This window comes from Lonchura striata, chromosome 22, assembly GCF_046129695.1.
Source record: "Lonchura striata isolate bLonStr1 chromosome 22, bLonStr1.mat, whole genome shotgun sequence".
Classification (NCBI taxonomy): Eukaryota; Metazoa; Chordata; class Aves; order Passeriformes; family Estrildidae; genus Lonchura; species Lonchura striata.
The window spans coordinates 7392494-7414491 of record NC_134624.1 but is presented as its reverse complement, the minus strand read 5'-3'; the positions used below and the strand labels follow the sequence as shown (position 1 = coordinate 7414491).

At 47.0% G+C, this 21998-nt stretch overlaps 1 protein-coding gene across 1 annotated transcript in view; it reads right to left on the bottom strand.

Moving 5' to 3' along the window:
- The window catches only part of CFAP77 (cilia and flagella associated protein 77), a 57125-nt gene that overhangs the window by 5939 nt on the left and 29188 nt on the right, over positions 1–21998 (bottom strand). Inside the window, exons 2-5 of the mRNA XM_077787897.1 lie at positions 18563–18662; positions 17160–17376; positions 5551–5653; positions 3803–3898 (exon numbers count right to left, since the gene is read on the bottom strand). Of these exons, the coding sequence (XP_077644023.1) occupies positions 3803–3898; positions 5551–5653; positions 17160–17376; positions 18563–18662 (516 nt within the window). The remainder of the gene's footprint in view (positions 1–3802; positions 3899–5550; positions 5654–17159; positions 17377–18562; positions 18663–21998) is intronic.

Here is a 21998-nt window from a genome sequence, read left to right as displayed (position 1 = left end):
GTCTCTGTGAGCTGGGATTCTCTAATGAGCAAAGGAAGAACCCTGGTGTGTGTCGGTGACAGGAGGTGCACGGAGCTGTTTTGACACGTTGGTGAATTCTGTCCTGTGTTGCTGCTTTGTTGCTGCCTGAATCCTTCTTGACTTGATAGAGCTCTGGAAATACATTGGGGATGGCCAGCATTGACTTACTGGTTTGGATAGTGACTATCAGATGTTCAGATGGAGGTGGCTGGAGCCTCACCCCAGCCTGGCACAGGTGGAGATCCTGCATTTGGGCAGCAATGTTCTTTCCAGAGTTTGGCTGACACAATTCTGCCTCAGCCAGCAGGCGAGGAGTGACACAGGACCAGGACATCCACTGAATGTGGGGGACTGGATGCTGAGAGAATTGGGATTGTTCTGGCTAGAACAGAGAAGACTTTGGGGTGACCTGAAGGGAACTTACAGGAAAGGTGGGACAAGACTATAAGAACCTGGAGTGATAGGACAAGAAGAATGGGTTAAATTGAAAGAGAGTAGGTGTAGATTAGATATTAGATTTTTTTTTTTCCCTGTGAGGGTGGTGAGGCATTGAAACAGGATGCCCATAGAAGTTGTGGATGCCCCATCCCTGGAAGTGGTCCAGGCAAGGCTGGATGGAGCTCTGAGCAACCTGGTCCAGTGGAAGATGTCCCTGCTCATGGCAGGGGGGTTGGAACAAGATGATTTTCAAGGTCCTTTTCCAACCCAAACCATTCCATGATTCTATAATTTATGTCCATGCTGGGTGCCTGAGAGTACAGTCTCCAGGGAATGTAATCCCACATCTACAAATAAATTAAATTTTGGTGCAAGTCCCAGCCATTCTGGCAGAACGTGAGCCCTGGAATGGTGTCGCTGCAGGCAAAGCAAGGCAGAAGTTGTTTGCTTTGGGGGGTGGCTGAGGAAGAGGAAGGCAGTAGAAGCATCTTGCTGAGGTGAGTAAGGAGTTAACATCTGCTTGGTTTAGTTAAAGAAAAATAAACAAAAAAACACTTCAATGCAGCAACTTTCCCTAATGAACTGCCCATCAGGACAGGACTGTGACCTGCTTGTCTTGGTGAGCTGGGGGGCCCAGGAGACCAGGGGCCAGGTCAGTCCTGCAGAGTGACTGAGCAGAGCACCCGGTGTGGGAGAGCCTGTAAATCACCCAGTTAGCTTAACAGTGTGGGCCATTATTCTAAAGCAGTGGGGCTGAAACTTAAATCCAAATGAAAATATAGTCAATTTGTCCATACTTTACTGACTGAATGACTATGTAATATCATGCAGCTCTGGCAATGCAGAGAGCAAGCAGATGCAATTAGTGGGGAGGAAAAATCTCCTTTGTTTTCTTCTCTTCCAATTCTTGGGCAAGCTTTCATGGTGTAAGGGACTGAATGGAAAGCCCAGTTTAAGAGCCAGCAGAGATATCCATGCCCAGTTTCTGCAGCTCTCTGTAAGGGGCCACAGTGGGAATAAAAAAAAAAAAAATCCTTCTTGATGATTTTTATGGGCCTAAAGGAACAAAATCTCATCTTCCTCCTGTCCCTGTTTTGGATTATAACTATTTCAGGGGTGTTGCTCCCCTCAGACTCAGGGCAGGCTAGACTGAAAGGTGTTATTCCAGATGATGAGGTGACTGACTGACCAGAAGGATGTGTGGCTTGAGAATATCACACTCCTCACCTCACACCTACCTTGGATCACATGGAAATAAAGTTTAAAGTGAGGCTGTGGTCAGGCAATGGAGAATCTGAATATTCTTGCCCAGGGTCTGGAGTATTTCCCAAATCATGAGCATCTTCTGTACTGGTCAGAGCCACCAAAGGCTGGTAGGAATATGCAGATGGAGTCTGCTAACAAGCATTCTGTGAAGTGATATTTTCGTAGTTGCCTTTAATATTCTTTTTGCACAGTAGGATGAAAATGCTATTGGATTAGAGGCAGTATTTTGGTCATTTGTCACCTCAGTAAAAGAGAGACTGACATTGACTCCTGGAGTCCCTGGGTTAGGTCAGTCTGGCTTTCAAAACCATTCCACCATCTCTGTAGAGCACAGCTTCAGAAGAGTAGTTAAAAAACAGTTTGGAGACCACCAAATATCTTTGGGAACCCTTAACTTCTTTCAGGCTGTTACTGCTTTTAAATGGGTAAACATTTATGGGTGTTCAAGAGGAGTTATTTTGCCATGGAGGAAACCATGCACTGAAGGTCAAGTGAGTAACAAATTCCTTGATCCAAGTTCTAATGTGGGCTGTGCCTGTTAGATCTGCAGCTGGGGAAAGGCAATTGTCCCAGGATAATGCAATGAGAAAGGAGGAGTGTGGAAAATCTGCAAAGACTGTGCAAAATGAGCTGTCCCTCCTCCCTGGATGCTGCTTCTGAGAAGGAAGGGAAAGGGAGAAGAAGAAAGAGAAGAAAGAAGGAAAGATTTGAAGGTTTTGAGAGCTGTGGCTGGGGCGGGAACCCAACCACATCCACGGATGAAACAAAAGGGAAAGCACAAAGCAAAACCCAGGCTGAAAAATGAACGGTGATGGAAAGGTCTGGGGTGAGAGGAGCTCTAAAGAGGAGGCTTGCCCCAGGATCTCGTGTGACTCTCACAATCTGTTTAACAGCGATCGGTCATGTTCTCTCGCCGCCGCCGCCGCAGCAGCAGCTCCGAGCTGACAGGCAGTGGGGATAAATGATTACTGACATATGCTAATCGGGCACTCTTAGACAGGATGGGAGAGGAATACATCAAGGTGGTGCAAAGCACATTTCTTGGGCAAAACTCTCCAACTTGTACAAGTAAATTACCTTCAGGAAATCACAGGGCTCCTTCGCTGTTTTAAACTGTGGTTAGAAATCAACAGCGTGGCAAAAAAAATAACCCCACCAGAAGAAGGGCCAGGACAGAGAGCTGAGAGTTCTTTGCAGTGATATCTATCAATGCCAAATATGATTTTGGCCATGTAAACTCCCTGCAGGTTTCAGTGCTTTCACTTTCTGGTGTCTCCTTTCCATTCTACTGGTCCAGCTCTTTCCCCTGCTCTCCTAAAACCTCCCCTAGCTCTTCCCTGTAAGTTTCCATATAATTTATACCACAAACAAAGTTAATGGAATTCTAACAAGTACCCCAGGGTACAGCAGGTTGCACAGATTAATTCAGGGAGATGTTTAGATCCCATCACTAGAACAAGAAATCTTCACCTTGGCTCTTATTTGGATCAATTAAAGGAAGTGTCACGGACGTCTCTAACCTGCCCAGACCCTTTACTTTGTCTCATGGTGGATATTGTCAATCAGGTAGTTTAGAGAGGCATCAGGAGTTCAGGCTTTCTGGAAAGCTCTAATTCTGGGGTGGAAAAGCTTCTTGAAACATCTGGTGTGGTTTGAATTAGCTATGGTGAGAGCTGATGAAATGGCACGTTCCCAAAATGCAGGTGTGACTGTCTTGCTTGTGTAGGGCACTTGTAGAGCAAAGGCCACCCCTGCACTAACAATGAGATATAAAAAGATGCTTCTCAGCTCAGGAAGCTTGTGAAAGTGCACAAAAGTTATAAAATATGTTATCTGGGCAACTGCTGCCTCTCTTTCAGGTCTTATGACTGGCAAAAAATATCCAGGGCTGATGGTTGAACATATTTGTGACCAATTTAAGGTCTGGGTCGTGGGGAGCTCTGAGTTAAGAACCTCATTCATTGTGTGCTAAGGATCTATGTGGGCACATGGGCAAGGTTAGAGAGTGTCCCTGATTTCCATCAGGTGCTTGTAGAGGCCCAGAGAAGTTGGCTTTGGTCAGGGGATGGGTCCATACCTTCTCAAAGCGTTGTAGGTGCCAGAAGGACTCCTCCTTCACCGGCGGCGGGTGCGTGCGCAGGAACGTGGTGCGGTTCTCGCGCACCTCGCCCGTCTGCAAGCAAAGAGAAACCCGGGGCTCAGACTGCTGCCCTTCTCCTGTCTGCACCCAAAGAAACACCAATGGGCTCAAACTGCTGCCCTTCTCCTGTCTGCACCCAAAGAGAAACCCGGGGCTCAGACTGCTGCCCTTCTCCTGTCTGCACCCAAAGAAACACCAATGGGCTCAAACTGCTGCCCTTCTCCTCTCTGAACCCAAAGAGAAACCCGGGGGCTCAAACTGCTGCCCTTCTCCTCTCTGAACCCAAAGAGAAACCTGGGGGCTCAAACTGCTGCCCTTCTCCTCTCTGAACCCAAAGAGAAACCCGGGGGCTCAAACTGCTGCTCTTCTCTTGTCTGCACCCAAAGAGAAACCCGGGGCTCAAACTGCTGCTCTTCTCTTGTCTGCACCCAAAGAGAAATCTGGGGGCTCAAACTGCTGCCCTTCTCCTCTCTGAACCCAAAGAGAAACCCGGGGGCTCAAACTGCTGCCCTTCTCCTCTCTGAACCCAAAGAGAAACCTGGGGGCTCAAACTGCTGCCCTTCTCCTCTCTGAACCTAAAGAGAAACCCGGGGGCTCAAACTGCTGCCCTTCTTCTGTCTGCACCCAAAGAGAAACACACCAGTGGGCTCAAACTGCTGCACAGCCATGCACATCAGCACCATGTTGTGCAGTGCAGTGACACTGGGATGGATGAGGCCAGAAGTTGCTTTGGGCTGTTGATCACAGTTTCATGGTCTGGGGAGTTTTCCATGTCCATGCAGCCAATTCTGATAGTTAAAACACATGAGCAGCTGTCAGCTCTCAGTGCCTGCTTTATAGAGCATCCCAGGGAGGTGACTGCTGCCCACTGGAAGCCCTCAGCTACAGCAATGGCTCATCCCTAACTGGGAAAGTCACTTCCAGCACCCCCACCATGGTGAGTGTGCCTGGCTCTCCTGATTAATTGCAGGTTACAGTGCTTGATAATCCCAGCACAAGCCAGTGCAGGTACCTGGATACCCTGAGAATCTGTCTGCTCTGTGGTCTAGGATACAGGTTTGTGTTGCTTAACTCAGTAATTGGTGGCTTGATGGAGGCAACTTAGTGATTAAAAACATCAGTCATTAATAGATAAAGTAGGGATGCACTTTCCAATGTCCCAGACTGCTGTATTCATAAAATAGCTGCTAATTAAGGACACTGTATTCCTGCACTTCAACTATAAAGCACAGTTTGTGATGGCAGTAAGCCCATTGAAATTGGTCATTACCATATTAGCCCGACTCTTCTTTGAACCATTAACTAATAAAACAGTCATTGGCTGCTTTTAAATGATATTACAATGTTGGTGTGTTTAACAGCACAACCTTACACTCCAACAGCTGCTGTGGGTGCTGCATTACCACACCATGCCAGGCTCAGGGCTGGGGCTGTCCTTTCAGCATCTGCTGGTTGTTCCTTTGTTGTGGCCACTGTCACAGGTAACCTGAGCAGAGCTGATGTCCAAAGGACAGCCCGTGGGGCTCCTGGCAGGGGGATGCTCACCTGTGTTAGGCTTCATCAGCCTTGTAGTAGTCAGGGGGATGTTTTCCCAGCTGAGAGCCTATTTGTGGGGTAGGACAGTGGGGGGTTGTGCCCAGTAGTGCTGTGCACATCAGGGGAAAGCTTTGCTGGACTATTCCCACCTTTTTCTTCACCACGTGCTGGACTACAGTCCGGGCTCTCTGCTCCTCCATCCACAGTTCCTTGTATCTGTGTTGTATGAGGTCAAAAAATGGAGTGGAAGGCCTGGAAAACATTGAAAAGGCACCAATGTAATCTTTGCCTCCTTGTGCTGGCTCACATCTCTGCTCCTCAAAAGTGACTGGTGAGAACATGAATAAAGCCTCACGCTGGGAAAGGCTTTCTCCTCCTCAGGAAGCCTCAAACCCACAATCATTTGCAGTGAGCCCACCACAGCCTGCACACACCTGTGCTAAGCTGTGCCAGGGCATTCCCCAGAACTGGGACAATTGTACAACCTTTTTCAGGGCAGCTTTCAGCAGCTCTGTGTGAGCCCTGGTGTGATGGAAGGAGCACGGGGCACCACAGGATGCAGCTCATCTTTGGGCCCTGCTGGAGCTTCAGGTGAGCATTTCCCAGCTGGTCCCCAGTGGAGCAGCTCTGGCTGGATTCCCTCCAGGAGAAGAACCCCTGGGTGCCAAGTGTGTTTTGCTAAAATAGCACTGCTCTGGCTGTTAAAATCTCTGGTGTGGTGCACCAAAGGCTGCAAATGTGCAATGATGGATGGGGTGAGAGGAGGAAGTGCTGTCCTAAGCAGCCTGAATAGGGCTAAAAATGGACCCAATGCAGAGGTCAGGGGTCTGCAGCAGAAAGGGGAGCTGAAATGCTGAGCCCTGGTCTGGTGCCTCAGCTGCACGGAGCAGGTGTATTTGCCCCTTGAAAGAGGATTTCAGGAGCAAGGAGACAGCAGAGGGGAGGAGCTGCACATGACCCAGGCTCTAGAAAAAGACTAAAAAGGCAGTTGCTTGTTGGCCAGTGTCCCATTCAGCTGCTCTGAGGTGCCATTAACCTGACCAGCTTGTGGCAAAGCTGTAGCCTGAAATTGTTGAGTCTTGCTCCTCGCAAGTGAGGATACTTCATCAGCCACCGAGGGAAGCAGACCTGGCAGTGGCAGGGACAGCAAATCAGTAATTCCCATAATTCTGCTGCTATTCCTTTCCCCCAGAAGCAAACACTTGAAGGTGATGAAGGACCTCAAGCTGAAGTTTTATTGGTCCTTGTCCTTGCACACCTAGCTAAGGAGGGACTTTTCCCATCTTGGCAGCAGCTGATGACTGTGGAGCTCTCACCTCTAGCTCTGCTCCCACCTGTAGCCTGCAGAGCCCTCAGCTGCAGCTCCCACAGCAGATCCAGCACTGTTCCTGTCCCCCTGAAGGACACTGGGGACTTGGGGTAGCTGCTGGGCTGCTTCTGGGCCACCAGCTCCACCTGTTTCTGCAGAGAGCCCACGTGCTTCATGGCTTGTGGCAGGAGTGGGTCCAGAATTGACAGCTGCCAGCTTTTAGCAGCCTGGAGAATCCTTGATGATCACCCAGGACGCCAGCAGCCTGTATGCAAATAGTAACTCTTCTGTTTCTTGTTCCTTCACCCCCGTGGTGACTTTTATTACTTAATTATTGCACACCACATGCTTCAAAACAGCCTAATCTATGGTTGTGTTTTCTAATGATGCTGGATGTGCAATCCAGCAATATCCATCCCAAGGGGACATTCATATCAGAGGAGACATCCTTCTGCAGGCCTCCTGTTTCATAGATCACATGCTGCAGGGCTTTTCAAGCCTTTGCTTGCAAATCAGCCCTGCTGCTCCAGACCATTATCTGGAGACACCCAGTGCCAAAGGCAACGCTGACATTTACCCTTTGTCCCCTCTTCTTTCCCCTCCTTCCCTTCCAGTTTGGCATTTCATGCTGATCAGAGCTGGGCGAAATATTTAAAAGGTTAAAAGATGTGGCAAACCAGTGGTAAAGTGTGTTATTATCTGTTTGGGTCTCCAGTTTTGTAGTGTGGTGTAAAAGTTGGTATTCCTGACACAAGCACATGGTGAGCATTGCTTGTTTGCTGCTGTCCCTTTGCTCTCCAAGGCAGGAGCTTTCCTGGTGTGCAGGGAGGGACACAGGGAAGCACTAAGCCTTTGTGTGTAGCCTTTGATTATTGATTTTTGGGGTTTTTTTTCTGAAGTTAAATGTGTTTCCCCATCTCTATGGAGGTGACTTTTACCATCTCCAGTGGACCAGGCAGTTGGTGACTGATAGTCCACAGCTGGCTTGTAAGTAAATGCTTGAAAGGACACATTTGGGTTGATGCTCTTCAGAGATCCTTCCCTGCCGTGTGATTAATCACATTTAAGTCCTGATCCAGCAAAGTACAGAATCATGCCTGGAATGATGCACGCATGAACTGCCTCTCTCACATCGGTGGGAAGGACTTGTGTGCTCGGTTATATATAAGCCCTGGTAGGATGTGAGGCTTCCCCTGGCTTTTCCTCCTTTGAGAGAAGCCCTGAGGAAGTGGGGAAGAGCAAGGGACAGCAGGGAACACCTCTTTGAGGTGACTGGAGAGATCTCAGCGAGGTGGATTTTCCTTTGTAGGTCAAAGGCTGATCTCAGCAGAGGGACGGGGAATTCGGCCCCGGTACTGGCGCTGCTTGGCAATGTGACAGCCCTCACTTGCAGCTGGCCTTTGGGAAAATGTCCTTTTGCCTTAGTGTTACTTAAGGACAGGGATCAATGGCTTGTGTGTTCCTTTTCCTTTTGTCACCCTGCCCAGATGTCGCTCCTGAACAGGGAGGATTTTGCTGTCTGCAGATGCTGCGGGGAGAGCAGGGGAAGCATCCTCTGGAAATGCTTATTGCACATTAAAACCCGTCTCATTCACAGTTACTCAGATCTCCTTGTTTTGGCACAAGCACCCTGCCACAGAAAGGAAAGGCAAAGAAGTTCTGATAGGATGTAACAAATTATTTATAATTGTAGGGGAAAGAATACTCATCTGCTTCCTTTTATAGTCAAATAGTTGGAGCTACTTCTAATGCTGACATTTCCTAAATATTTTAAAATTTATCTGTGCACATTTTCAAAACTATTATCTCTGAAACAGTTCCTGTCTCTTTAATAGAATCTCTCTAATTTACTTTCACGAGTCAGGGTACAGACCTATTTTCAACTGAAATGACAAGCACCTGCTAACTTGGTTATACAATGTGGAATTCTAGTCTGCCAGACATCTCCTGGAAAAGAAGCTGCAGCCTCCTAATAGGCTATTTTACTGTGAAAACAGTGTTAAAAAGTATAATAAAGTATTAACAATATTAAAATAAAACAGTGTAGGCCTTAAATGAGCTACAAACTAGTTAAATCTATTCCATTCAATATGAGCCCTTCAGTGCTTTGCAGCTGATACCTCAGAGCTGGGATTTATCTAAAATGAAGGCACCAGGGACATGCAAGAGAAATGGTAATTATAATTTGCAAACATTAGGCTGACACTTTTTTGTGTATGTGTGTATAAATCCTGACAGCTGTGATTTGTGCTGATGCCAAATAGTGCTCCAGCGTGCAGGGAAGGGCTCACTTTGTGGCAGGCTGTCCTCAGAGCAGCAGCTCATTAAAACTTTGGAGAAGGAGAAGTTGCCGAAAACAGGAAGGCGTCAGAACCATCTGAGAGATTTTTGGTACACGCTTGTTGAAAGGCGTTTGAGAAGAGAGCCTTGGGTCTGACAAACTGGAATTTTAGTACGCCTTCCCGTCCACAGTGGGGCAAAATAATTGGTCATCAGTGACTACTAATTTGGTTTAGTAGCCAGAGGCATTTTTTTTCTTCCCAGAAAATCAATGACAGTGCCGAGGTCTGTTCAACGTGATTCAGCTCAAGATGGGTCCTCATTTAGCTCTTGATGCTTCTTCCACTGGAGACAGCTATTTTGTTAAAATGAAATTAAAATCTATCTATAATACTCAGCTCAGGGAGCCGCGCCCGTCAATGCCATGCTGCTCTTGAGGTTTCAAGGTTGTCAGTCTCCCCTCAAACTTATTTTCAAAGGTTTCTATATCAGCTGCAAAAAAAGGTGCTTGGCTAAAGTGGATGCAAAGGACTTTGCTCAGGAAGGGGGTTTACACCAGCTTGTAAGGTGCAATCAATTTGATTGCTAAGTTCTGTTGCAAAAGGGTAAAAACTTGACTTGCGAGTGCTTTTTTTCCCCCCTTTTGGAATTGTATAATTCAAAAGCACGTAAATATTTCAGTGCAGAGCTCAGCCCGTGGGGTTTGTGTGTGGCTCTGCAGCCAGGGCAGTGCTTTTCCTGCTGCTGGAGCAGGGAGGATGGGTGCAGGCAGTGGCTCCTGGGGCTCTGCCCAGAGCACTGCTCCAATCCCAGTGGCAGCTTCCAGGCAGCAGGATCTGGTCCTGCACGGCTGCTTATACAACAGATCCATCACAGAAAGGAATTTGTCCATGCCTGTGACATTAAAATTGTGTTGCTGCACCACTGCCTATGCTGAAACTTTAACCCTTCCTTGGAAGGTTAATGAGGTTATAGGGGGGTTTAGTTCTTGTTGCTGTCCTTCCACCTAAGATGTGCTTTTGCTGCACAGTCAGGATCTGTCTTTGGGGCCTTCAGTCCCCAGGGAGATAGCTACAGGGGCACCACTTTTATATTCTTTCCTTGTGTCTTCATGCTGGGAAGGATTTGTCCTGTGATAGAAGAAGTGTCCATATAGACTCTCCCAGCAGAACCAGTTCCCACCAGCTCAGGTTGATTTCCTACAGAACCATTAGGGTTGGAAAAGACCTTCAAGATCGAGTCCAACCTGTTTCTTACTGGGGAACAGTTTAGTTTCCAGCACCTCTGGACTGTGGGGCAGTATTAACTTCAAATAAAGCTCAAGCTGGGGTCTATGATTCTGTTTGGGGCTGTGGGGTACCCCCAGTGTCGGCAGCAGCGAGGTATCAGCGCTCAGGTCCCTCTGCCCTAAAAGGGGGCTGAGAGCAGAGGGAAATTCAGGTTATGGCTCCCTTGCAGTGCTCTATTGCCTCCTACCCCCCTGGTTACTGATGGGCTGCAGGTAGCAATCTATCTCCCATTAATTCATCTCTGTGTAGCCCAGCAGGAAGCTGGGGTATGATTACAGCTCTGGCTCTTGTGCGAGAGCCGGCACAGCCCCGGCATCCCCCTGCAAACTGCGGGCTCTGCCTTGCCTTAATTGTTCCCCTTTGGCCCCTGGACCTGTCTCTTCTAACAAGGGCTGCGAGGAGGGCCGAGGTAATTGAACACTTAACCACACTCCCCAGCACTGCCTCCTGCAGCTAATTAGGAAAGAGGGCCGCTGGGCTCTTCATTATTTCTTTTAATTGTTTGTGGGTTTTGCATAACGGTGAATGGCAGAAGCGGGATGTGCAGTTAGTGGTGAATCCTTGACTTTGAAATTTGTCTAAAAGGTCACTTACAATTTGTTAAGGCTTTCATAAGGGTGAATTCAATTAGCAGCTAGAAGTCCCTGCACACATGTGCGTGGGTGTGTTTGTGAGGAGAGGGAGACATGGCAAAACGAGCTGGGTGTGAGTCCAAACAGCTTGTGGAATATACAGTAAAGTTATAGCCCCCTTAAAGCTTTATGCTTCTCTAAATAGGTCCTGGCAATAAACCCATGGAGAGGCCCAAAAGATAATTTTTAAATGATCTCCATTTGTCCTCACTTTCCATTAACTATTGAAGAAAATAACAAGAGAAAAATTGGTAGAAAACACTCAGGGACCAATTTTTTTTTGCAGTCTTTGGGCTGGCAAAACTCTCAGTTGCAATAGTGGGTCTTCGACCCGTGTGGCAGCTGCGGGATCTGAGCCTCCAAAGCACTGATTACTCTGAATTTCTGAAGCTTCTTTACAATCCTTGTAATTTGGGTGAGGAAATAACAATATAAATTATTTCACTGCAGGCAGCCAATGAGGCAGGGACTTCTTCTAAGTGTCAGAGGATCTGTTATTTTGCTCAGAGGGCTCATATGTATAGAACAGTAAAAAGAATAAAATCCATTGTAAACATGCACTTTAAAAGATTTATCAGATGCTCATAGCTGTACTTAGGAGTACACATGGTTACAAGAGCACCAATTTTCTTTACTATTCCCTCCCAGGCCCAGTGAGGTGTTTGCTTGCACTGGTCCTAAAAGCACATATGGAAAGCTGTGTCTAGCAGTAAAGATACCAAGCAGCTCTTACCTATTAAATAACTGGCTCTACAAGCTGGAATTTGTGTGCTAGCATTGATTTTAGGGTTGGAGATGCCCTTTGGCTGACTTAATTGAAGATTATTCAGGTTTTTCTTTAACACATTTGTCTACTCTTATCTACTGTTATCCTCTGAGAAACTCAGGTGGGATGTGAACAGATCTGTTCTGCCTGGAGGTCCAGATCTATGGCTGAGAGTGAACAGTGCTCAGTCTGCAGCCATCAACAAATGCAAAACATCCCAACAACAGAAAAACCAAGAAAAAAAAAACCACTGCAGCGCTGAGCAAAAGAAATCAAACCATGAGGTCTTCCCCTTGACCTCCATCCCATGCTTGAATCTCTCTGGCTGGGTGGGAATATGACTTTGTTTGAAAGGAAAAGATGTTGATGAGGCTGAAAAGCTTTGTTTTCACAGAAAGGATTCTGTGATTATTCCCCCCTGACCCAGGTTTTCATTGAACAAGCTGAAAAAGCAAAAGTTGGCAAAGAAAAAGGTCCACTTGTGGTCTGAAGTAGCTCTAGATGGTAAAACTTTGGAAGAAATTCTTCATCTGGCTGTAATCAATGGAGATAAACCCACAGACAACAGCCAGTCTGTGTGAGAGTAAATTACTTTCCTATTCAGTGTAAACCAATTGGTAATAAGGGATCTAAATCTGTCCTTCAGATCTTTTTTTCCCATCTCTATGGCTGATGCGCAGGACCTGAACCTTATGGCAAACCATGACTTGACTGTTTATTTTCTCTTAAACCATCAGCCTGAAGCAGTCAGAAACTCTAACAGCAAGCAAATCAGCACTCTGGAGGGGAATCAGTATGTTCAAGGTGCACTCAGGATTTTTTGAAGGGTGTAACAGGTCCTTCCACCCCAGCAGATGCTTCAGGCTGATGGGGCTGGGAGCTCTGCAACCACACACCCAGCCTGGAACACGTCCAGGAGAAGAAAACTACTCTTGAAATAGAAATTCTTCTCTTAGCAGTGTGAGAATGGTGGCAGAGGCACCAAGTGCCTTTCACTGTGGGATTGGATAGGATATGTAATTATCTGAGCTGCTGGGAGTCCTGTGGTTTTTAACTTGGTTGCATTTCTCTGTCGCCATGAGCCTGACAGTGATTCCACTCACTGTGTTATATTTTCACAATTGGTTTTGTCAGTCCTCAGTTGTTTTGTTCTTTTTTTCTTTCCTGTAAAACTTTTTTTGCCCTCATCTTTAGGATTTTGGTGGCTTTACACTCTTTTTGGCTCAGATAATATTTGCCATAATATTATCTTGTAATTCTTGCCATAATATTCAATTTTATTGCCTGTCCAGCTTTTCCTGATGGGTTCTTTCCAGTAACACATTATTTCCTTGGCACCTTTGCAGCTGGTCTACATCTAGATTAGCTTTCTTTCCACAGCCATATATTAGCAATCTGAAATGTTCTTTAAGTACCCCAAAAAGAAATCTATCAGTGGAAGTTCCTCAGCACTTCTTGAGCAGCTTTCTAAACTTTGTTCTGGCTGTGTGCAAACAGCACAGACACTTTGGGTGGAAAGGCCACTTGCTAAGCAGAGCATGAGCATAGAAATCTCTCTTCTCAGGGAAGGTGAAAGATTGGGATGGTTGCAAATGGTACCAATTAAAGAGGAGGTACTGGGTAACTGATGCCCTTGGCCAAGTGTAAGTTTGAAGAAGAGAGATTGCAGTGACCAAACACTTTGAAGAGGTGAGTTTGCTGCAGGGACATGATGAAAACAGCTGCCAAAAGATTAAGAGCAGTTTTAGAGAATGGGAGGTGGATTGGAGGCAGGAGATGAAGACAGAAGGAAAATGGGCTGTAAAATTCAGGGAAGGGACAGTTGAAGCGAAGGCAGACAGTGGGGGGGGGCTGGGGATGACAGAGTGCCAGGGAAATCCTGCCAGCACACCCAAGGTCAGCCCAACCTCCAGGCCAACTGCCAAGTGCCCGTGGGAGGCAGGGCTGTGGCCATGCAGGGCTTGGAGCAGGTACAGGTGCAGGATGGCAGAGGATGGCACGTCTGTGCAGTCCTTGTGCCCAGGAATAGGTTCTGGGGCGTAGAGGGAGATTTAGGATGCTCACCAAGAGGTGACTGGAAGCTTTGTTCTCCTGGCAGGGCTGGGCAGCGTGTCCATGCTGATGGTGCACTCTGCCCTGCTCGCTCCTGGGGACAGAACTGGTGCTCGAGGTACCAACTGTGTGCTGGAGTGTTCTGCCTTCAAACTCCTTGTGTGACCTTGCACAGATCAATAGCAGCTAAAATCTAGCTGTAGACAGCATCCACGTCTTTGTGTTTACTTCTTATTCCAAAAATGATCCTTTAATGCTGGCTGATTTCAGTGCACAGTGAAGCTCAGCCAGAAAAGGTAGTCAGGAGGATAAATATACATCTGGACACCTACTGAGGTTTCCAAATGCACCTTGAATAGCAGGCTGGAGTGACACCAGTGAAGAGCCTGGAAGTCTCCACAGACCCTCTGTGCCTTTGGGTCTCCATTATCATCAACCCCAGCCCACTCAGTGCCCTCCAGCCTCCTCCTTGTAAAACAAGGTTATTATTGCAGAGTATGGGAGCTGGACACACCTGTGGGGTCATTTTGAATGAAAATACCTGGGAGCACAGCGACCCTCAGCAGCTCTATGATGTGTTGTGTACAGAGCATGTGGATGTGGTTTAGCTCCTGGAGGTGTCTGTCAAAGATGGGAATTTTCCTTGGAAGATGAGCCTGTGGACCCGTGTGTGGTGGGGAGGAGGGCAGGGAGAGGTGAAGCTGAGCCTGTGTGCTGTGAGCCCAGTGCCTGCACTCGGTGTCCTCTCCTGCAAAGTGTGGTCACACAAGGCAGCTCTTGTAGAGCTCAGAAGCTGGAGCTGGACTGGGGGAGCCTGGCTGGAGGATGCCCCAGGGGGGAGGCTGGGATCCCACCCCATCCTCGTTACTGCTGACCTTGGCACGAGCACTGCCTGCTGATGGATCGGCTCTGGAGCTGGACAAGCCCCTGGGGAACCACTGCATTATCTGTTATGTTCCCTCAGTGCCTCCCCTGACCCCTCCCAGCTCCAAATGCCACAGGCATCAGGGAAGGAATAAATCTCTGTCTGCTACTGAGAGAGAGAAGGGAGCGAGAGCAGGAAAAAGGAGAGATGAAAAATGTCCTTTTTATGGCTCTCACAACAAAGCTGGCCACGTGATTCGTAGCAAACATTACTCTGGGAAAAGGGAGGGAGAGAATGGGGAGGGAATCAGCAAAAAGCAGCACTGCTCCTCTCCCCTGGAAGGTGCCCAGGGGGAATATGGAGGGGCATGGGTGACCTTTGAAGGTAAATATCCCAGGAAAAGAAAGGAAAGAGGCCTCAAAGCTCCAGAAAGCTTCCTGCAGTGTCTGAGCCTCCTGGTGAAATGCTGCACACGCCGTGAGCAGAAAGCAGAGGCACGAGTGACCTGAGTTGGAGCAGCAGCAGGGCCAGGCAGTGATTAACAAGGCACTAATGGCAACCACAGGTTTGGTGCTTGTTTCTATTTGGGGTGACCCAGGAGAGCTCCAACCTGTGAGCCGAGGGAGAGCTCCTGACCCTGGTGTCTCCAGGAGACAGAAGCCTTTAGCAGCACAGCCCAGGGCCTGAGGAGGGGCTGGAGATGAGTTGCAGGGCTCCAGAAGTCCCTTGCCCATTGCCCACCGACCCTAGCTGCTCCTGTGACAGCTGCTGAGTTATTTGGGCTGGCACCAGCTGCAATTCCCACTGTGCAGAGAGCTGCAACAGAGCTGTGGGTGCAGACTGGGCAGGGTCTGCACTGGGGAGGTGGTTCTGGGCTGTCCCAGAGCACCACCACATCAGGCAGGGTGTCCCCAGCTGTTTCCAGTGCCATGGAAAAGCACCTTTGCTCTCCTCAGCCACACTGCCACTCCTGGGGGATGACAGGCAGGTGTTGTTCTTGCTGAAAAATTCACTGCATCAAGGTGTTGGTTGGATCTGTTGTTTCTTAAAGACATGAAGTGCTTGGAGTTGTGAAAAAAAGACCTTTTGTCACCATTTTCTTCTGCTCCCAGACAAGCATACGCCTTACCTGGGAGCACCTTCCCAGGTAGCAGCACTGAGATCACAGCCAAGCAGGGCTTAGAGTCCAAAGCCAACTGAAATCCATTGACAACCAGGTCATTTTTAGGAAGATGGGTCTTGCTGTGACCGGGGATCACCTTGTCCTGGGAATGCTCACCAAAGCTTGTCTCTTTAACTTGCCAGTCATGGAAAAGTGTGTTAAACTCCCACTTTTACCAAAATGGCTGTAACAACTCTTTGATAATCCCAGTAATTTGGTTTTATCTATAATGTGCTTTTAAAGTAAAGGGATAAATACAATCAGTCTGCATAAAAGGTAGCTATTAAGGAGCAGGCAAGTTGTAGAATAATAACTTTCAATTAAAAGCCCTTTCTCACTACTTCTGCCATTGTAGGGTCTGCAGATTTTCCTTAAAACTTTTGAAGCATGTCTGGGCTTCTTACAGGCAGCCATTTAACCTCCGTTTATGAAGAAATAAAGCAAAATTGATGTTGATTTTGGCCTGCATTGGGGGATACTTTTGCAACATAAAAGCCCTTTTGCCTGCAATTTGCAGAGCAGCCCTGTCACATGGAAGAGGGCTGATACTGATAAAGATAAAGCTTTATAGCTAGGGCATTTGCAGCTAACAGCAAGCTAATGCTACATTTTCATTTTGATGCAATTAATGTTAATGTCTGCTACGAAAATTGTCATTAAATACCATTTTAAAATCCATTCAATTTGCATATGCAAAGCCCATTTACTATCATGTAAAATACACGGTGCTGTTCATCATGTCTTTCCTTTAGAATTTGTAGCTGTTATTTTTCTGGTAGTGATTATTATCTAGCTCTTAAAATAAAACCTAATGTCTGGTCCAGACCTGCACAGAGCAAGAAACCTCCCTGGGCTCCAGCAGTAGCAGGACTTTAAGAGGCTTTGAGCCCTGGTTTGTGCTGGAGTTGCACTAGCAGGGAAAAGCTTCTTTGCCTCTATCGTGCTCTACTCCCAACTTCTGCTCAATACAGAGCAATGAACTCAGTAGGAGAGAGTAGCATAAAGAACTTGAACTGATCTTTAACTCCACCAGAGTATTTCTACCAGTGCAGACAGGTAGAAATGCTGTTGCTCTGATTTTCTGACCCTGGGATGCCAGTTTTCTGGCTGACAGCTCTTCATATTATTTAAATTAAAGGGTTGGCATGGAAGATATTTTTAAGAGGCTTCAAGCCCATAATACTACAGGTGAAATGAGACTGTGTTGTGGCACATGTGTTTGATTCAGGTAGTTGATTATGACAGGAATGCCATCAGACATGGATGTGATGCTGTGACAGCATACCCAGGTTCAGGATGCTCCTGTTTTGGGGACTGTGGTAGCTGAGATTGGGGAGGCATGTAGGTGTGAGGGTAGGAAGGGATAATTTCATCCTGAGGGGGGCCCAAACCTTCCCCCTTACCGTGGTGGCTTGCCAAAAGTCATGCCTGGAGGTACCTTGCCCCCATATCTGAGAATGCCCTTGTCCTTGCAGCGGATGTCCATGTACTTGTAGTAGAGAGCAAAGTCCCGGGCTGTGGTGCAGCCTTCGTCCACAGCTGCACGGCCCATGGCCACGAAGTCTCGGGGCATGACCCTTTTGTGAGGCTTGGCCTTCACTGAATCCCAGTGGCCTATGGCTGGAGGTGGAAGGAAATAGAGAGGAAGAGGAGGCATCTCAGTTAGCTCCTGATTGGGAAAGCAGATTGATGTGTGTGTGTGTTGTCGCAAGCCCCCAGCTGGGTAATAATTAGCACTGACTTCATGATTGCAGAAAGCTGATCAATCAATTTATTAATATCTGTGGGACTCAGATTCAGTCAAAGGAAGAAATGGAGAGTTTCTAGCCAGGCAGAGGCCTGGGAAAGAGCTGGGAAAGAATGTAAATAATTCTTTATCTCTTTGTTTTTCACATTGTTTATAGTTAAGTTCTATCACTGTGCGTCAAGCACTCTGCACCAATGCTGTGGGTTGTTTTCACTTCAGAACCAATGGATTTGGTCCTTGCAGAGCTCTATATAAATGAGCGGTGCATTTTGAATAAATCGGAGTTTTACTCTCACAGCCTTCTGAGTCAGAGTCTCTTCATTCCTGTCCTGCCCCGACAGTGACATATATCATATTAGACAATTCTCTTTTAGAAACTCATCACTCTTACAGACAGTCCAATACAGACAGACCAGATTGGTCAGTCAACCCAAACACCATCCAGTGTCCAATTAAGAAATCACTCTTTGGTAAACAAATCTCCATAACACATTCCACATGTGCACAATCAGTGCAGCAAGTGGAGATAAGAATTTTTTCTCATTCTTTTCTCTGATCTTCTCACAGCCTTCCCCAGGAAAATGCCTGGGAAAGTCTGTGCCTGCTGCCACATGTGCACCGTGCATGGGGGCCTTGTGGGGCTAAGATTCCTTTTGTGAGCTTCATACACTGTCCCACTGCATCCCATAGCCCATCTGAATTGGATGTCTTCTCACCCTCCTCCCTGGCTTGCTCAGGATGTCTGATTTTACAAGGAAACTGTCCCTGAGAGCACAAAGCAGGAGCCCTGACAAAGCTGTGACAGTGCCCAGGTGCATCACCTTTTGCAGGTGCACCCTTGCTGCTTGGGCTCTGTGTGAGCCTCCGAAAGTTTCCAGTGTGACAGAGAAACTTCACTGGTCACAAGCAATTGGGGTGATGTTAATGAAAGTGGGTAAATGTTGGAGTTCTGCACCTCCAGCTTGATGACAAATATTGAAGAGCCATGGGAAGGAGAGGAGACTTCCTACTAGCATTAGGACTTTGTTGCAGGTCTGTGTTTTAGGGGCAGTGTCCTACCTTCAGGGACTCCTCCATCTCTCTTGTGCGTGTATATCCCATAGGTAAAATCAGGGCCTGGCAGGGAGTAGCAGTTTCTCATGGGCTTTCCAAGTTCTGGCTGCAGAAAAAGAAATAGAGAAGCATATATAGCATTAATAGAGAAGCAGAAAGGCTTTTTCTGATAAGGTAAAGCCCCTGAAAACAGAAGTTTGTAATAGAACACAGCCACAAGTACCAGGAGTGTCCATTTGGCAAGGCTTGGATCCCACTGCACAAGTGAGTGTCACAGTGCAAAAAGGAGCTGAAGCCTAAAGAATGGTGAATTTCACACAAGTTAGATTTTGAGTTATAAAGAGACCTAGCCTTGCTGGAAAAAGAGATCCTAACTCAATAGATATGGACTTGAAATCTTCTTGTTTGGTTAATCTCTCCTTTGGTGGGGATGCCCAGCTGTGGTGTCTGCTGGGGAATCAGCAGCTAGTCTTAGCTTTACTTGGAGTTATTTCATTTCCAAGTTGTGCATCCTCCCAAAAAACTGACATAAACTTCCCCAGGCACAATCACATGGCTGGGAATAATCAAAACACAAGGCATGCTGCAGGAGGAGGAGAAGGGGGATGAAGAAGGGAGAGCAGAGCCTGGGGTTTATAGCACAGAAAAGAACTTCAGCTCAATAACATCATTTCTATTTCACTTTCAAATGAACTCTTCCCCAGCTCATGTGTGTATCAGCCTGGTGGTGTCTGTGGGATTAACTGACCTCCCCTCACCCTTTTGTTTCCACACTCCCATCTCCATGGTGGAGTCACTGCAGGATGTGTGTCTTGAAACCTCAGTGCTGCTTGAAGGAGGGAAGGGACAGGGCAAAGCTGGAGCAGAGTCCCCAGAAGCCCTGAGGGCAGGATGTGGGTGCTTTGGAACAGGTTATTTTCCTTGGGAAGGGTGTTAAGAGAGCTGAGGTGTTGTTGGTGTAGACAGGACTTGTTGGGAGAATGAAAGTGCTGAAATGGATCAGGGAAGTGAGGTCAGAAATCTGCTGTGGTGGCAAAGGTGTGACAGGTGGGAGAAAAATCACGGAGAAACTGCAGGGCAGGAGAGAGGTTTGTAGCCTGTGGCTAAGCTGCTTCCAGACCTCGAGTGCAGAACTCTGTAGAATGGAAGAAATTTCAGGATTTAAAGAGTCCCTTCTGCAGAGCACCTGAAGTTAACACAGTTGGGTGTTTATTCCATCACAAAATGAGTGCATGCTGTTTCCTTTTATGATCAGGTGGCATTTTACAGTCACTTTGCACTGAATAAATAAAGATGAAGGTGCTGGATAATTAATTAAAAAAAAAAATCTAGTCCAATATGTTGAACATGGAGAGAATCTGTGCCTGAAGAAAAATCAACGAACTCAGAGGACTCTGGTTGCCTGCCAACATCTTTTACCTACAAAAGCAAAGAAGGGGAAGGATGTAGCAAGAATGAACACTGTAATCCACAATTACAGCCTTTCTCATTCATAAATTACAAAATGCTGTTTCCAGCTCATGGGCTGGTTTCATTTGTTTGTCCTGGGGCATTATAGGTGTGCTCTGTCATAAAGCAGTGGGGAAATTGAGCCAAAGTTGATGTAGAAGGTATTTTTTTTTTTGCCTTTCTCCCCTAGTTCCAGCACTGTTCCCTGTGTTCAGGTTTAGCCTGTCACAAAGCTGCTTGGCTGGAATACAGATCTGTCTGACAGCTGTGCCCATCAGCAGACAACTTCATTAAACCTCATTAAGATGTCATTTCTCTGCCTTATTTCCCACCTCTTGGCTCTAATTAAAACCGTCTCTCTCTGCATCCCAGGCGGTCCTAATTTTCTCTGGGTACCTTCTGCAAGTTTTCTCCCTTTACGACCTCGGCGAGGAAAATCCAGCATCCTAAATGCTGTTTATCCAGCCACTTTGGAAAAGACAGCTCTAGACCTTATCCTGAAGCATTCCCAGAGCACCCAGCAGAGATCAACACCTCTGAGGCTTTGTTTGCTCTCTCAAACTGTCTTTAAAGGCTTGGCTGATGCATCCTTTCCCCTTGGACATGATAATTTCTCTGGTGGAACCAGGTGTGTCTTGGCTGGGTTTGGAGGGTCCAACTGGTCATGGTGCAGTGCTGGGGGTGTTTGATTAGTGGGGATACCTTGGTTGGCTGAAAAGTGAGTGCTGTTGAGTTATCCTGAGCCTTCGCCAAGTAGTTTCTGATCTCTGCAGCCCTGGATTTGTATTCGAGTGTTGGAAAACGTTTGCTGTGAAGGAAGGCTGTGAAAGGGGTCTGTTTCTAGAGGTGGAGGCATTGCAAAGGTTTAAGCAGTGCAAAATCTTTAAGGATTCCAGGTTTTGTTGCAAAGACTTATTTGTGGTCTGTCCCCCGGTGTTCACGGCCCAGCAACACACATTGCATCAATTTTCTAAAGATGACTGAGAGAGGTGGGAGACGTGTCCACACAGGGAGGTACAAAAAGAGACTGAGATGTGGATTTTTAATCCCTGCCTCTACAGCCTTTCCCTGGGAGGGGATCCACGAATCCTCTGTGCTCCGACTCAGGCAGGGCTGCCCCATCCCCTCCTCTCTGGCTCTGCCTTGTGGACACCTGCAAACTCTGTGCTGGTGCATTTTCAGCCTGCCAGGCCCTGCCTCCTTCCTACCTTCTGTTCCCCTTTTCATTACACCCCCTTGTACAGTAAAGCCTCCCGTCACGCTGCCATTACTATTATTATTGCAGATTTACTGCACTTGCAGAGTGAAGTGATTGCAGTGACAAGGCCCAGCATTTTTCCCTCCTTCCCCCCGCGACAGCTTGAAATCAAGCCCTTCATTTGCATTTACATGATCTTGCTGTGCAGCTTATGAGATCGGGAGATTTATTTGCTACTTAGCTTGATGTTTGATTACACTCTAAGAAGGCAGTGAGCTACAAAGTGCAGGGATACATCAGAACTGAGCTACTGAAAGCCTCTGGGGGACAGTAACTCAACATCAGGTTTAGGTAGATGAGAAAGGGAATGTTCAGTGTTTTGAGAAAGGCAAATTTGATGAGATTTTTTTTAAAGGTGGAAGGAAAAACTTACCTTTTTTTTTTTTTTTTTTTTTTTTTTTGTGAGGAAGTAAAACAAGAATGTTGTTATAAAAACACACCTGAAAAATCTAGGTTTGTTAGTGCAGAAGAAATCCTAGCAGGGGCTGGTGGCTGCTGGGCTGCCTGGCGCCAACTGCTTGTAACTTCTACTTCCAAGCAGATTATTAATAATAAGTTGGCAGTTGTCTTCAAAGCTTTTCATAAGCATTAAAGGTCAAAGCCAAAGGAAGTTCTGCTTGATGGACGACCACAAGTTCTATCCCTGATTTATTAAGCTTCAAAGCATGCCACTGAGCATTAACACTCTGTAATAGAGGGGAAACTGAGGCAGGGAATCAGTATGCCCATGCAGGA